Source organism: Notolabrus celidotus, chromosome 6, assembly GCF_009762535.1.
Source record: "Notolabrus celidotus isolate fNotCel1 chromosome 6, fNotCel1.pri, whole genome shotgun sequence".
Classification (NCBI taxonomy): domain Eukaryota; kingdom Metazoa; phylum Chordata; class Actinopteri; order Labriformes; family Labridae; genus Notolabrus; species Notolabrus celidotus.
This window is the reverse complement of record NC_048277.1, coordinates 33,994,880-34,009,919: the sequence shown is the minus strand read 5'-3', so window position 1 is coordinate 34,009,919 and position 15,040 is coordinate 33,994,880. Positions and strand designations below refer to the sequence as shown.

Sequence of the window (15,040 nt, the reverse complement as noted above, 5' to 3'; positions counted from 1 at the left end):
TTTTTTATTTACACAAAGCTTATGATTTAATTTAAAAATGACACACTGAATGTTACTGAAATCAAATGTCACACACAGCTTCATGTTAGCTCCTTTAAAGGGCAAACCCTACCCAATGCTGTCCCAGGCTCTCACCTGTTTTAAACCCTCAGGAGTTTTCTCCCGTGCTTCCTAATTACAAAACAGATTAAATGATTTATAACAATAACCTCAAGAGACTTAGCATACCTGTGATAACAAGCCGAGCAGCCTCAGAGATAAGCCCTTTCTTGAAAGATAAAGATGCTGAGCGCGGACAAAGACCTGCTGCTGATAAACACTCTGCTGTAAATCCTGGATCCGTGCATGAGCTGCAGCTAAGCCCATTATGTTGGCAGCCATTAAAGGAGATGGACTGTCATGTCAGGGCTGTAACCTCGGCACCGATGTTCACCTGACACATGAGCACAAAATTACCCACACACTTAGAATATTTAATGCTTTTAGCCCAATAAGCACATGCATTAACACACACACTAACACACACACTGCAGGCCCATCAAGGTTGCCTCCCTGCTGAGATGTTTTGTAACACCGTGTCAGGGGAGAGGCGCTGATCCATGAACACGACTAATGCAGCTGAAGGACAGCTGTGCTGGAGGCTTAGAGGTGGACCTAGACGGAGAATGCACACACACACACACACAAACAAACACACACACATCTTTGCATTGACCAGGCGTGTTCCTCTTTATGTAAAGTAAAAAAGAAACTGAAAAGGTTAGCTACAGTTCAGCAGCCCTGAAACATTAAACATGTTCAGAGTAACAAACAAACACAAGCTGCAGAGTTTAGGCCTGAGAGAAATTAGAAGATGATATTTGATTGACTGTTTTAATTTGGAGGTGTTTTTCTGCTGCACCCAAAGCACCTGATGTGCACAGGAACTCATTTCACATGTATTGCCGTACTGTGTGTGCCTTTTCAAGACAGAGTATCAATGTCTTTCTGATATGAGCCCATCAATTTAGAGACTCAATAACAGAACAAAATATTTGGAATCCCCCAAGTGGTTAATTTGAGCTTGCAGCTGTGAGATAATCTGCTACCGTGTAAAAAAGGTGCTTGATTTTTCACCAATTCTTAAAGGCATCTCTTTCTTTAAAGCAGCCAGACTCTACTGATATCAACCTTCATCCTTGTCTATTGCTGTCTGCACAAATGAGGGGTTGCAGAGACAAACAACCATCCAAATAACCATTGGTTGTTTGTTGCACAAATATGGGGTTGGACCCAAACTATCTATTTAAACATTTTTTAAAAATCCCCTACAGACTTATCTGAAGAGGCGCAGTGGTTCAAACAGTAACTCCTGTGTTGTCAGTGGAGTTTGTTGACCTTGGAGAAAGCAGGATAACGGCTGTTTCTGGTTACTTTAACAAAAGATCCATATCTCTGTACTCGTGTTGGACAGTTTAGATAACAATCTGAGTCTGTGAGTTTCAAAAATAACGACCGGCCATGACCGGTTCTGCAGCTGCTGCCTGCAGAAATCTATTGGAGCAAATCAATAACAGTTTTTACCTTTGCTATTGAGAGCAAGCTACAACATACGGTGCTGAAAAATGAAGCCAATGCAGAAGTGTAATAATGATATTATTATTATTATTATTATGATTATTATTATTATTATTATTATTATTGTTATTATTATTGTTATTATTATTATTATTATTATTATTATTATTATTATTATTAATAATAATAATAATAATAATAATAATAATAATAATAATAATAATAGTAATACATAAATAATAAATTAATTAATTAATAATAATAATAATAATAATAATTTAAATAATAATAATAATTTAAATAATTAAAATAAGAACAATAATTAAAGTTATACAAAATAATAATAACAATAATAATAATAACTTTGTTAATAGAGCACTTTTCAAAAACCAGGTTATAAAGTGCTTTACATTGGCAGCAAAACAAAACAAGCACGTCACACAATCACATAAAGACATAAAAGACATAAAACCTATTTTAAAAGACTTCCAAATGAATAAAAATCTTCAAAAATGTAATTTTTGAAAGTGTTAAAGTCAAGTAAAATGAAATAAAAATGTAAGTGAAATCAGGAAAGACTCTATGATAAAAGTAGGTTTTAAGAAGAGATTTAGAAGAGATCACTGACTCAGCAGACCTGATCTCCTCAGGCAGATCAGTCCAGAGTGTCTGACCCCTCACTGCAAACGCTCTGTCCCCTTTAGTTTTCATTGTGGCATTTGGAACAGACTGAAGACCTTTGTCTAAGGATCTCAACATACGCGTCAGCTCATACAGTATTAACATATCCGCTAAGCAGCTGGGAGAAAGGCTACAGAGAGCTTCAAAAGTAATGAGTTAAATCTTAAAATCAGTTCTGAAACATACAGGGAGTCAGTGTAAAGACGTAGGATACATGTGGTCATGCTTTTTAGTCCTGGTTGAAACCTTGCAGCTGAGTCCTGCACAGTCTGGAGACGATTGAGGGATTTTTTTGCAGGCTGGTGAAAAGGCTGATGATGAGATAAAAGCATGTTAAGCGTCTAAGTGTCTTTAAAAGTTAAAACAGACTGGATTTTAGAAATATTTCTGCAGTGATAGAAACATGACTCCACCAGCCTTGTGTCGTGTGATGCTCAAAAGTTAAATTGCTGTCAAACCAGCCGTAATGAGCTGCAGCTCCATGAAAGTCGTCTTAAGGCTGGCTGCAAAAGACGAGGAGACAGCCAAGCTTGACGTGTCTACAGCCTGGTTCAAACTACAGTTTTTGCTATCTAGCACACACTTTACAGGGGCTGAATTTTTCTTCATAAGGCATCCGTTTTTATTTTATGTAGTAGCTTCTTCTCAGGAGCCTGAAAAGCCGCCTCAGCTCCACCTCTCTGCTTGTGTTTAGGTTGATCACAGTCAGGTTGAGTCATCCGTTTCACACTTAAACCTCCATTCAGGAATCAACGGTTGACTTCACTGACACGACGCCCGTGCCTATAATCCAGAACCTACACAACCTGGCATGCTACATAATGTATTTCTGTATTTTCTGTGGCGTTTGTTCAAATCATACCACACACTGTCATGGTGTAGAAATACATGCCAAAGTCTTTAAGTGTGCTCGCTGCTCTTCATCCAGCTTTACGTGCAGACATTAAGCGACCGTTTCTTAAAGCGACTGTGGAAGTCTTTTTTTAGCAGCATAGTAGATCTTTGACGTCATATCAAGTTGCCATATCCTTGCTTTTACAGAAGCAACCCCCCCCTGCTGCACCGTGGTATATAAATACATATGTAAGTATTTTTGTAGGGACCGGTGTCGTACGCACGGAGAGCTGAGGTCCTGACCCACTTCTGCTTTAGCTGCTTTGAGCTGTCGACTGTAGTATCTCATAAAAGGTGTCTTTTATCAGTCGTTGAACACGTTCCTGGGGATTTCTGTTCACATTCATAGATAAAGCGGCACTTTAGGATTTGATATTTGACAGCTTGTCGTTGTTAATAAATCTGAAACATATACGCTTCTGTTGCAGAAACAAAGAGGAGGAGTAGCATTTGAAGATTCAGATGAGTGGTGTTGATTTATCTGAATTGAGGAGACGGTTTTGGAATAAGTTTTGCGTTTGTTTAAGAATATTAAACAGGAAAAGGCAGCACTGACTCCTGTGTAGTGTTTCAAAGATGCTATTTAAAACCAGCATACACTTTTGCTACCAACACCATTCACAGAAGCTCTTTTATGAATGTACCACCACTGATTCTCCAACAAGACAAACTGTGATGAATCCCGCTCGCTCTCATATACTGTTATATTTGTTTTATACATTACAGCTGCTTCATCGTCACCTTTCTTTACCTCTCTCCTCTCTCTCTCTTTCAGAGTGTGTGAAGCTGCTGCTGTCTTCAGGATCGCCTGCTGATGTTTCTGATGAAAATGGATTCACACCTTTACACTTTGCTGCCGCCCACGGCCACAGCAGGTACACTTCAAACAGTACTTGTTATGCTGTTAATATTCAACGCTTAACATTCTGCAGCTTCTCTTTTAAATCTATGACAAAGTTGACTGTCATTATTAGCAGGAGACTTTTGAGGTATCTCAGCCTGATGGGGAAGTTGATCAAAATGAATTGAGCTAAGAGGAGTAGAGAAGGAGATTCAAGATGGCGGCGCACATAGACGCAACGGTTCAGTGCTCTCTTTTTTTAGTTTTCATCCAAAAGCAATAAGTTTACTTAACGCTAAATAATGCAAATATAAAAATGGGGACTGTGCAAGCATCTATCCATCAATTTTCTTCCACTTATCCGGGGTCGGGTGGTGGAAGTAGCAGTCCAATCAAATTGACCCAGACTTCCCCCTAGCACCACTTTCCAGCTCATCCTGGGGAATCCCGAGGCGATCCCAGACCAGGTGGGATATATAATCCCTCAACTGAGTTCTGGGCCTTCTCCCAGTTAGAGGTGCCCTCTAAGGGGGGGCGTCCTTATCAGATGCCCGAACCAGCTCAGAGTAGAGCCGCTGCTCCTTCGTGTCGAAAGGAGTCAGCTGAAGTGGTTTTGTAAGCTAACTAACTGTAATTAACGGTTACAGCCATTGAAACGATCCACCATGAGCAGAGCACTTTGCAGCATTTAGCAAGTTACAGTGGCAAGGACAAACTTCCTTTAACAGGCAGAAACCTCCAGCAGGACCAGACTCATGTTAGACACACATCTGCTGAGACCGTGTTGGAGAGAGGGATAGAGGGAGATGAAGAGAGAGAGAGATGATAATAGTGAAACGGATAGTAGCAGTTGTAGCAGCTGGAGTCTGGAACATTCACAGCAGCAGAGATCTAGAGGAACCTACGAGACAAGGGAGCTCAGGGACTCCAGAAAGGTCTATGGTTAGTAACTTTAATGGGACAGGGAGAGTTAAAGTAAGTGATAGGCAGAGCAAGAGGAGATAGGGAAAAACAGGATCCCAGTGTGTCACATCCCCTGGCAGTCTAAGCTTATAGCAGTGTATCTTAGAGCTAGTCCAAACCTGAACCAGCTCTAACTATAAGCTTTATCAAAAAAAGGAAAGTTTTAAGCCAGCATTTAGCAAGTTACAGTGGCAAGGACAAACTTCCTTTAACAGGCAGAAACCTCCAGCAGGACCAGACTCATGTTAGACGCACATCTTAATAATTTGATGTAGCGACAAATCAATACAAGACCTTGTCACTCTGAATCCTGCTAGAAGTTGTCTTGAACAAAGATAAGTAGTGTTCAAAGAAGATCTGTATTCATTAATCTGCTCATCATTAGACGAGCCCCATCAGTCGACAGTAGTCTGATCCAAAGAGAGACGGTTAGCCTAATGAGGGATCACTATTGTTTCAAAGCTTTAAAATGACCCTTGATTTCTATTATGGGATGTTTTGGGTCCTGACCTCTCGCTTTAAGCCACACAAGTATTTTCTGTGTTTTCATTTGATGACTCATCACACAGACCTCGCTGTGAGACCAGCACAGCTGTAACCTCTAATGTGTGAAATACGACCACGAGCCTGATCCCGGTAACCCTGTTGGGTTTTGAGCTGGAAGCAGTGCCAGCACGTCTGCTCGGTGCCACCACCAACTAGTGCGGCCCGGTGACTCTGAGGATTACAGGGCAGACTGTAAGGTTGAGATTTGTTTAAGCTTTATGGGGTGATTCCCCACAGCTGCAGTAAGCCCAGGTCAGGACCACACAGGGCAGCTGTTGTTGATATGTGCAGCTGATTGGTTGTTCCTCCTCCCCGATCACTTCTGGAACTTCTGTTATCAATTATAAACAATGAAGGTAACATCTGCTCCTACGCTGCACACACACACACAGTCTGCTCACATGTATTGATCCTGATGTGTTGAGTCCCAGAGCGTAGAGTGGGAGAAGCTCTGACAACCACAGCGTGTGTCTCTGCGAGTGTGTGTGTGTATGTGTGTGTGTTTTCATGCTTGCCAAAAACACGATGCCCAGGACCAGCTGGGGAATGTGCAGTGTTGTAATATCTGATCACAGTGTTATTTATAGAGTTGGGATATGCAGGAGGCATGCTCTTACACACGTATAAACACACACACATGCGCGCGCACACACACACACACACTCTGAGGGTTATTTTATGGGGTTTATAAGTGTTTTTCGGTGGTCACATTAACAGACTCAGTTTCCCTCAGATGATCTGTGCTCCTGCAAACACTCTTATTCTAAAGCAGACTGTTGCTCTCTATCTGAGCTGAGTTCCTTTAAATAGACTGACATTAAACATTTGAAGAAGACGTATGATATATATATTTATGTTTGTTGTGTCATTGTTTCCCTCCAGCTGTGTGGAGGTGCTGCTGGCTGCAGGAGCTGCTGTGGACTCGGTGGCGGCGGGGGGACAGACTCCTCTGTTTCTGGCCTGTGAGGCAGGACGATCGGACGGCGTCCAGGTCCTGCTGAGTGCCAGAGCTGACCGCTGTTGCACCACTACGGTAAATCCACTGATCATGCACTGCAGAGGATACAAACATCTGGATTAGACATGTGTTGACTGGTACATCAGCACAGGGAAATCATACTGTACCAAATGTTTGGGAACAAATTTTATCGACTGTACCATGACTAGAGTAGAGAGAGGGAGGAGACATGCAGCAAATGGTAGAGGCCAGGAGTCTAATCTCTGTATATGGGGAGTGCTTAGACCGTTAGGCCAACAGCACCCCATCTCTGGGTGTTTTTAACTGTAACTTTTCCCTTATTTAAGACTAAAAGGAGTGACTTTGGTTAATATGTATATATGCATCTACAAAGTATATGTTTTTGTACAAGTGTTGATTCAAGGCAAGGCAAGGCAGCTTTATTTGTATAGCGCATTTCATACACAAGGGCAACTCAATGTGCTTTACATTAAAACATTAAAAGCATTGGAAACATTCAGACAGGTATGAAAGAGCACAATTAAAATGACAAATATAATACCACAGAAAAGAAAAGGAAAATTAGAAATATATTAATTTAAAGTGGGTTAAAATGAGCAAAGATAGGAAGGCAGTGGCAAATAAGAAAGTCTTAGTCTTTGATTTAAAAGAGGTGAGAGTTGGAGCAGACCTGCAGCTTTCAGGGAGTGTGTTCCAGATATGTGGTGCATAATGACTAAACGCTGCTTCACCATGTTTCCTTCTGACTCTAGGGACTGAAAGCAGACCAGTACCTGATGACCTCAGAGGTCGAGGTGGTTCATAAAGTAGTAGCTAATCAGCAATGTATTTTGGGCCTAAACCATTCAGTGCTTTATAAACCATCAGCAGGATTTTAAAGTCTATTCTCTGACAGACAGAAAGCCAGTGTAGGGATCTAAGAACTGGAGTGATGTGGTCTACTTTTTTGGTCCTTGTTAGGACTTGAGCAGCAGCATTCTGTATGAGCTGCATGGTGGTGCAGTGGGTACCGCTGTTGCCTCACAGCGAAGTGGTTCCTGGTTTGAGTCCCCGGTCGGGGTTGTGCCTTTCTGTGTGGAGATGGCAGATTCTCCCCGAGCATACATGAGTTCTCTCCGGTTACTCCGGCTTCCTCCCAACAGTCCACAGACATGCTCACCAGGTTAATTGGTCACTCTAAACTTGTGTGAGTGTGCGTGAATGGTTGTCTGTCTTTCCATGTTTGGCCTGTGATGGGATGGCGATCTGTCTTAGGTGTACCCTGACTTCTGCCTGAAGCCAGCTGGGATTGGCTCCAGCCCCCCGTGACCCTGAACGGGATAAGCGGTCAAGAACATGGATGGATGGATGGAAGTGTTGATTTAATTTGTGGGGAGCCTTACTCAGTTATCTGTGTCTGATGCTGTCATTATCTCCCAGCCTGAGACAGACAGTTTTGCCACAGTATCAACAGGCAGAGGTGAAATGTGCTGTAACTGTTCTCCATGGATTGATTTGATATGACGTGTGTGATCAGGCTGTTGCTGTTGGAAATGAATCACTGATTCCTTTAAAAAAGATCACTCTTTGTTCTCCTCTCAATCCATTTTAAATGCATCACTGAGAGAACATGTTGGGGAATCTTTCAGCTTGAAACCTTAAAGATGTTCTCCTTAATTGACGGCTTGTTCTGTTCTTGAGTCTTGGAGAAAAACCATCCCCCGTACCTCCTTCATGAAACTGTCCTCATTGTTCCCTCACATAACCTGCAGTTTTTCACATCTCATCAGTTGCTACTAACACTTGTCATTGTTGTCACACCTCACATAAAGGACTATATACGAGTATTCTCCGGGGTTCAGTCTTTTTAATTGATGCACACGCTTCGAGGGGTTTCCACAGCAACCATATAGGGGGTCTGCTAGTTGCGGTGGCGTGGCAGCATGTGATGAGAGCCTATATTTAGTTACCTGCTTTGTTCCTCATTTAGCCCGACTTCCCTGCTGGGCCGAAGAGATGCCAAAGTCTCTATAGCATATCTGACCTCTGCTGCTCGGGGGTATTTTTAGACGGCAGGAAATGTTGGCCAGTGTGTTGGGTCATACGTAATGATTTCACAGAGAGGAGGAGCACCAAGCTGGGACGAGAGAGGGAAGTCTGAGCATTGTGGTCAAAGCTTTCGTTTTTTTTAAAGATTTCCTTGAAACATTATTTTGGTTTTTCATTTTGGAAATTAGTGTTTTTAGTTTTGGCTTTTAGAAAATAAACGCCAGGCTTTTTTTGACCGCAGGAGGAACCTAAGTTTAGTTCAGGGGTAGTTAATATCCCTCCTGAAAAGCCCCTGCTTGAGGGGTAGTACTTTTCAAAGGTCCTGGGACTTTCAGGGGGCAGGGCCTGCATTGTTGAACGTGTCTGATTGGTAGATTAACCGCAGTGTTTTTATTCCTCCCGCCATCCACAACAACATCACACACATCTGTGATTCACTTGATTTAGCAGCTTGTAACAGTAGTCTTCTCTCAGCCCACCGTGAATGCATCTCTCCCGGTGTTACGGTTTTAAAAGTGACCCTGTAAACTGGAGACCTTCAGCTGAACGTGTCAGTGTTTGTGGAGTTTACACAGCTGTAGAAACACAGAGGGATTTCCTGGGAATGCAAACTAGTTTAGTTTTTCATTAACATTTCAAAATATCCTCATCAGATATTTAATGATCGTCTAAAGACGTTTATGAGGGATGCATCCGGCTGAAAGTCTCCAGTTAACAGGGTCCCTGTTTAAACCAAAACACCAGCCGATCTCTGCCACGGCTTTTTGAGTTCAAAAGGATTTTAAAACCGTGTTGAAACATCTTTGCTACTCGCGCTTATCTCCTCTCACGTGTTGATTCAGTGAATCCATCTGTGATGAAATATAGCACCATCTAAAACAGCGCCAGCTGAGTCTCTTTATGCTAACAGGCTAACTGTTGTGTTGCTCATAATGATACCTGCCTATCCGTCTGCTTCTATGGAGTCATCTGTGATGAATGGCATTCGTCTTTGTTTTACTGCCCTCTACTGGTCTGGTGGTGTAGTGCATGTACTTTTTTTTTTCTCCATACATCACTGGCCTGATTTGCACAATGGAAACGAAGACAACAATGGGGATACAGGAACCTTTTAGTTCAGGGTAAAGTAGTTCTGGGGGCTAAAAGACCCCGGAACTCTTGGTCGAAATGCATCTTTTGTTAACCCGTTTTTAAAGATGCATATGCAAACCTAATTCCATAAAAGTTGGATGCATGGCTCATTAATTGATAGAGAAATAATAATTAGATGTAGATCTTGCAGAAAAGTTGAGAACTGTCACCTTGCCTTGGACCGTCCTCAATATTTTTGACTTAAAAACTAAAATAATGCACATTTTAAAAAAAAGATTTCACCCTTTATCGAAACAATATGATTTAAAATATCTCTATTTGACTTCCATAAACATTAATTAGAGAGTTTTGTGTTTCCTGAGCAGCTACAGAATGACATCACTTCCCTCTTGCCTCCCTGCAGGACGGCTGCACAGCTCTCCACGCTGCGGTGCGTTCAGGACACGTAGACACACTGCGTCTCCTCCTCTGCCACAGGACCCAGGGTGAACCCACTGTTTCCCCTGAACCCCGCTCCACCCTGGGCCTGCCTGCCGCCCTGCTCAACCAGGCCAACAATGACGGATGGACGGCTGCGCACATGGCTGCTGCTCTGGGCCTCAAGGTGAGAATGGTTATTTCAATCAGAACTAAACTGAACACTTTAACTGAAACTCCTGCTCTCACTGCTGATCTCCTGCTGTGCTGCTGTCTGTACGATGATATTTAATGTTTCCCTTCTGTGTATTACTACATCCACTTCACTGACTCTCTGCAAACACTTATTAAAATCAGACCTCTCTATCTTCCGTTAATGTCCGGCCCTGTCACCCCGGCTCGGCGGTGGCAGGCTAATGGGAGTGCTGACCTTGCTCACTGAAACATCCTGTTCAGTCTGAATGGATGCAGGAGACACCAAACCAGACTAGACTGAGTGTCTGACATGAATATAAACAAGGAGCACGCGATGATGCTTTAATAACACACAGGGGCTCCACTCATCTTTAAATATGATCAGACTGTGCACACTTTGATTACTCCCACAGGCCAAGTTACCGCCCTGCTTGAATACAAACGTTTTTTGCATCGTCACGATGATGTTTTGTGATTCTGATGTGTGTGTGTGTGTGTGTGTGTGTAGGAGTGTCTGGAGGTGCTGTGCAGCCACAGTGAACAGGACATCCAGAGGAGAGATAAGTGTAATCGAACTATTCATGACGTCGCCACTGATGACTGCAAAGATCTACTTGAAAACCTCCGTGAGTGGCCTTCTGTGTGAGTCTGTCTGTCTGAACGCTCAGCTGAGGATGTTGACAGCATGACTGATAGAAGTCATGTTTGAAACATCAGTATTATCTCACATACTTCCTTCTAAACCTCTTAAGATGTAGCTGCTTTATTGATGCTTCCAACAAGCCTTTTGTCTTTGATTCTTTCTTGGGGAATACAGTAAAAGTGTTTGATAGCACATCATGTAAGCTGCAGAGTGCCATGTTAAAGGGACAAACAAAAAGAGGAGGACCCAAAATGCAGACTAAAATTAAAATGACTGAAAAACATCAAAACTTACTCAAAACAAATCCAGGAAAAACGAGAGCACTGGGAACTCAGGAAACAGTAACAATCGGGCAGACTACACAATGAGCTCAACAGAAGGAAGGAAACAGAGACAGAGGCTGTTTTTGAAACCACCTGCTACATTCTACAAATGTAGTATGCAGTACTTACTGCATTTGAAGGTAGTATGTAGTATGACTGTTCTGCAGTATGCTGGGTCAGGCGTCGCTGTATTTCCAGTGTCAGAAAGTGGAGGTAAACAACGGCCAAGCCGATAGAGAAACTGCTTCTTTAGCATCACTTATGATTTAAAAAGTGAAGAAGTGGTTTGTATGGAATTTAATTATTTTCCCATCACCTAAAAACTGAGTTCCCCTCGTCAAAAAAGAAGAAAAAAGAAGAAGCAGAACATTAGTGCTGTGCATTGTGGGAATCGGTACTTGAGGGAGACTGGTCCGATGCATACTGAGAGATTTTCCCAAATCAGTACGACATCCAGGGAGTTTTGGCAAACTGCAGATTTTGCTCTTGTTCACATACTTCATACTACATACTGAATTTTGGCCAAATGAGTAAGTACTGCTAGTATAGTTCAGTCAGACAACTCACGTTTTAATTGTTTATTGTAGCAGCAAATATTACATGTTTGGCGCCCAGGCTCTGGCCTCATCACTCCCTGCAGATAAGTTTACACGGAGACATTGATCCGGTGGGGATGCAAGAAAATTCAGCAATAGGCATGCAGGCAGCAGAGGCGTTGACAGTCAGAGGGAGAGATGGGAGATTTTCCCAGTTTAAATAGACCGCCAATTTGAGAGGCAGAGGGTGGCATTGGATGATGGTTATGAGAGTGGGACATGTGACGTGTATAGCATCGCAGCTTGAGTTGTCTGCCTGAACTAGCTCGCAGGCGTCACTCCATGAGGCGCTTTCAAAAAGAGCCTAAATACTAGGGGTGACCCCAAATAGTCGAATATTCGACTATTCGTTCTAACGAGCCTTAGTCGACTGCCAATCTCATAGTCGAATATTTGCATATGAAACGTGGATCATTCCATTCAAACCATGGGGGTGCTCAATGTCTAATTTTACATTATTTTCCTGTTTTCCGTAAAAATAGTGTCTCATGTTTCCTATTTTGATATAAATATAAACTTAATTAATGTAATTCTGAGAACAGCTCTTGAAGTGTTAAATCTCCTTAAAGTGGTAATTAAATCTCCCCTGGTAATTAAAGTGGAGCAGACGTACCTCAGCTGGCCTTTAAATCTTTCTATGTAAAATGTCAGGAAGTAAAACTTCAGTTGATCCTAAAACTTGTGATGAAGATGAGGAGCAGCTTCATGAAGAGGGCTGTGAGATCAAGGATTACCGGACCACACAATAACTGTACGGGGCCAAAAGAACGAGCAGGAATACCCAAAGCTGTCTGAAGCCTCAAAAACAATCCACAGCATCCCATCCACCTCCACATCATCAGAGAGGATATTCTCATAGACAGGATTTACAGTCAACAAAGCAAGGAGCGCACTTCTGCCCGTACACACGATGGTTTTCCTCATGTACAGTTTGAAAAGACTCAAGTGGACAAAGACGAGATGAAAGACTGTTTTAAAAGGTTCTGTTAAGAGATTTAAAAACCCTTTAGCTGGTTCAGGTTTGATTTTGAACATTATACAAATGTTTAGTCTTAAGTTGGACAGACTACCCTCTGCAGTGCTGCTCTCTGCTGTGTGAACACTGTTTAAATATCTCCTGATTCATTATTCTATAACAGCGTTGTTCCATGTTTAACGGATGGTGGCCTTATTTGAGTTTTCTCTCCTTCATCACCTCGTTGTTTTTGCAATATAGATTTAAAAAATCTAAGTTTTATGCTTATAATATTCTGTTGTCCCTTTTACTTTAAGCTACGAGTCTCTTAATTGTAAAGGGTTATGTGTAATATTGTCATGCGGTCACCATCATGCAGACTTTGGGTCAATAAGGAAAAACAACAAACATTCCACTAGGAGACACAGGTGAGAACAACAAGGCACAGGTGAAGACAATCAAAAAGGAGGGAAAACACAGGAAGAAAAACTAAACCGGACACACAGGGAGATTATTCCACAAAATAAAACAGGACTATACACAGACAAGGAAAACACAGACATGAGGGTGTACAAAAAGGAAGGAGGACATAAAAATCCACACTCAGGAATAACTGGAATATAACTCAAGGGAAAATCAACACATGGAACTAAAAAAACATGAATGAAAACAAGAAAAACAAAAACATCTAAAAGAAAAGCTCAGAACAGACAAATAATGACATAGAGATTCTTGAGACACTCAGGATACATTGATCTGATTGAACAAATAAAAAATGGCAAACACTGAATCTTTCCTAAAAGTTCCTCTCTACATGACCTCAGTTCCTGATCATACAGGGGTGCAGAACAAGCCTGACTCTGCAATGTAAAAACAATCTACAACTTTCCTATCAGTTTGATTTATTAAACATAAGATAGTAGTTATTTTCATGTTGCAGTCTATAAACACAACCCCCAGAAACATCCTAAATCAGCAGGTTGAGAAAATATAGCGTGTCTCCAGACACAGACCCCATCAAACACTCCTTGTGGGTCCTCAGGGAGGATTTAAAGGGATTATTTTGTTTTAACAGTCTCTATGTACATATTTAAGTGAAAAAGCCTCCCATTAAAAGTTTACAAAGCAGCTGGGAATAAGAAAGGTATTAAGAGTGAGACTTTGGAGGGGGCGGATTGTTGTGATTTTTATTGAAGATTGCACATTAAGGAAATGATTCAGGGGCGCCAGTTGTGCTTAGTGGTTAGACCGCACCCTGCCCCTTATCTGAAACACTGTACAAACAGAGCAGGTCTAGACCTTACTGTGTTATTAACAAAGACCCAACATCAAGATAAGATCAGATTAAAACCTAGCTCATCTTAATCCACCATGAGCAGAGCATTTCGCAGTATATAGCAAGTTACAGTGGCAAGGACAAACTTCCTTTAACAGGCAGAAACCTCCAGCAGGACCAGACTCATGTTAGACACACATCTGCCTCGAGTACTCCAGCTCATCTCTAGTTTTTATGTCCATTATATCTTTACTGATGATCCTCTTCCTCTTCAGACTCGTACCGCGTCCTGGTGCGTCTCCAGTGTTCGGGTGGAGTGACGGCTGGCTCCATGTGTCCCGTGGAGGCCCTGGAGGAGGACAAGAAGGGCGTCTCCAGCAGCCAGGTGGTGCTGGGCAGAGTGTCAGTGGACCGGTCAATGAGCTGGTCTCAGCTGGGCTCAAACATCGGACACACCTTTACCTCCTACCTCCAGACCCTCTGTGGAGAGTCCCACAGAGCCAGAGAGGAGACCCAGCGCTCACCGCTAGGACTCGGACCTGCTAGTATCGCTTCCATCCTTATAGGTGAGGAGACACACGGTCACATCTTCAACCTTCATCACCTGTCTCTTCTCCTTTACCTGACTTTTCTCATTTCTTTTTTCAACTCATAGTCTTTCTCTGCCTTTAATCTTCATTCATGCCGCCTTTCTTCCCTCGTATCCCTCTTTCCCTCTATCGTACTGATACAGATGTTAATGATTGAGCACATGTCTTCCACCTGTAGGTTGAAATTCAATCACAGCTGCTTACTCCTAGTAGGATGAGGTGTATCATGTTGGAGGGAGTCCTTTCCCTCTTGTTGCCTCTCACTCTGTTTAGCTGCAGGTTTCTGTTGCAGGGGCTTGGCTGCAAATGGAAACTTAACACACTGTTAAAGGGAGATTTGGGCTGCACAGAATAAAAACAGCAAAGCAAACTCCAGACTGACTTTTTCGTCTTGCTTTTAAATAAGTTTTATTCTATCTAACCTTACTCATTTGAACAAAAAATTGTTTTTCATGAATTGCTAA

The 15,040-nt window shown here is 42.2% G+C and overlaps 1 protein-coding gene across 1 annotated transcript in view; it reads left to right on the top strand.

Moving 5' to 3' along the window:
- cttnbp2 (cortactin binding protein 2) overlaps positions 1–15,040 on the top strand; it is a 149,978-nt gene that overhangs the window by 103,758 nt on the left and 31,180 nt on the right. The window contains exons 6-10 of the mRNA XM_034686401.1: positions 3,908–4,007; positions 6,365–6,515; positions 9,985–10,185; positions 10,702–10,819; positions 14,262–14,552. Coding sequence (XP_034542292.1) covers positions 3,908–4,007; positions 6,365–6,515; positions 9,985–10,185; positions 10,702–10,819; positions 14,262–14,552 — 861 coding nt within the window. The remainder of the gene's footprint in view (positions 1–3,907; positions 4,008–6,364; positions 6,516–9,984; positions 10,186–10,701; positions 10,820–14,261; positions 14,553–15,040) is intronic.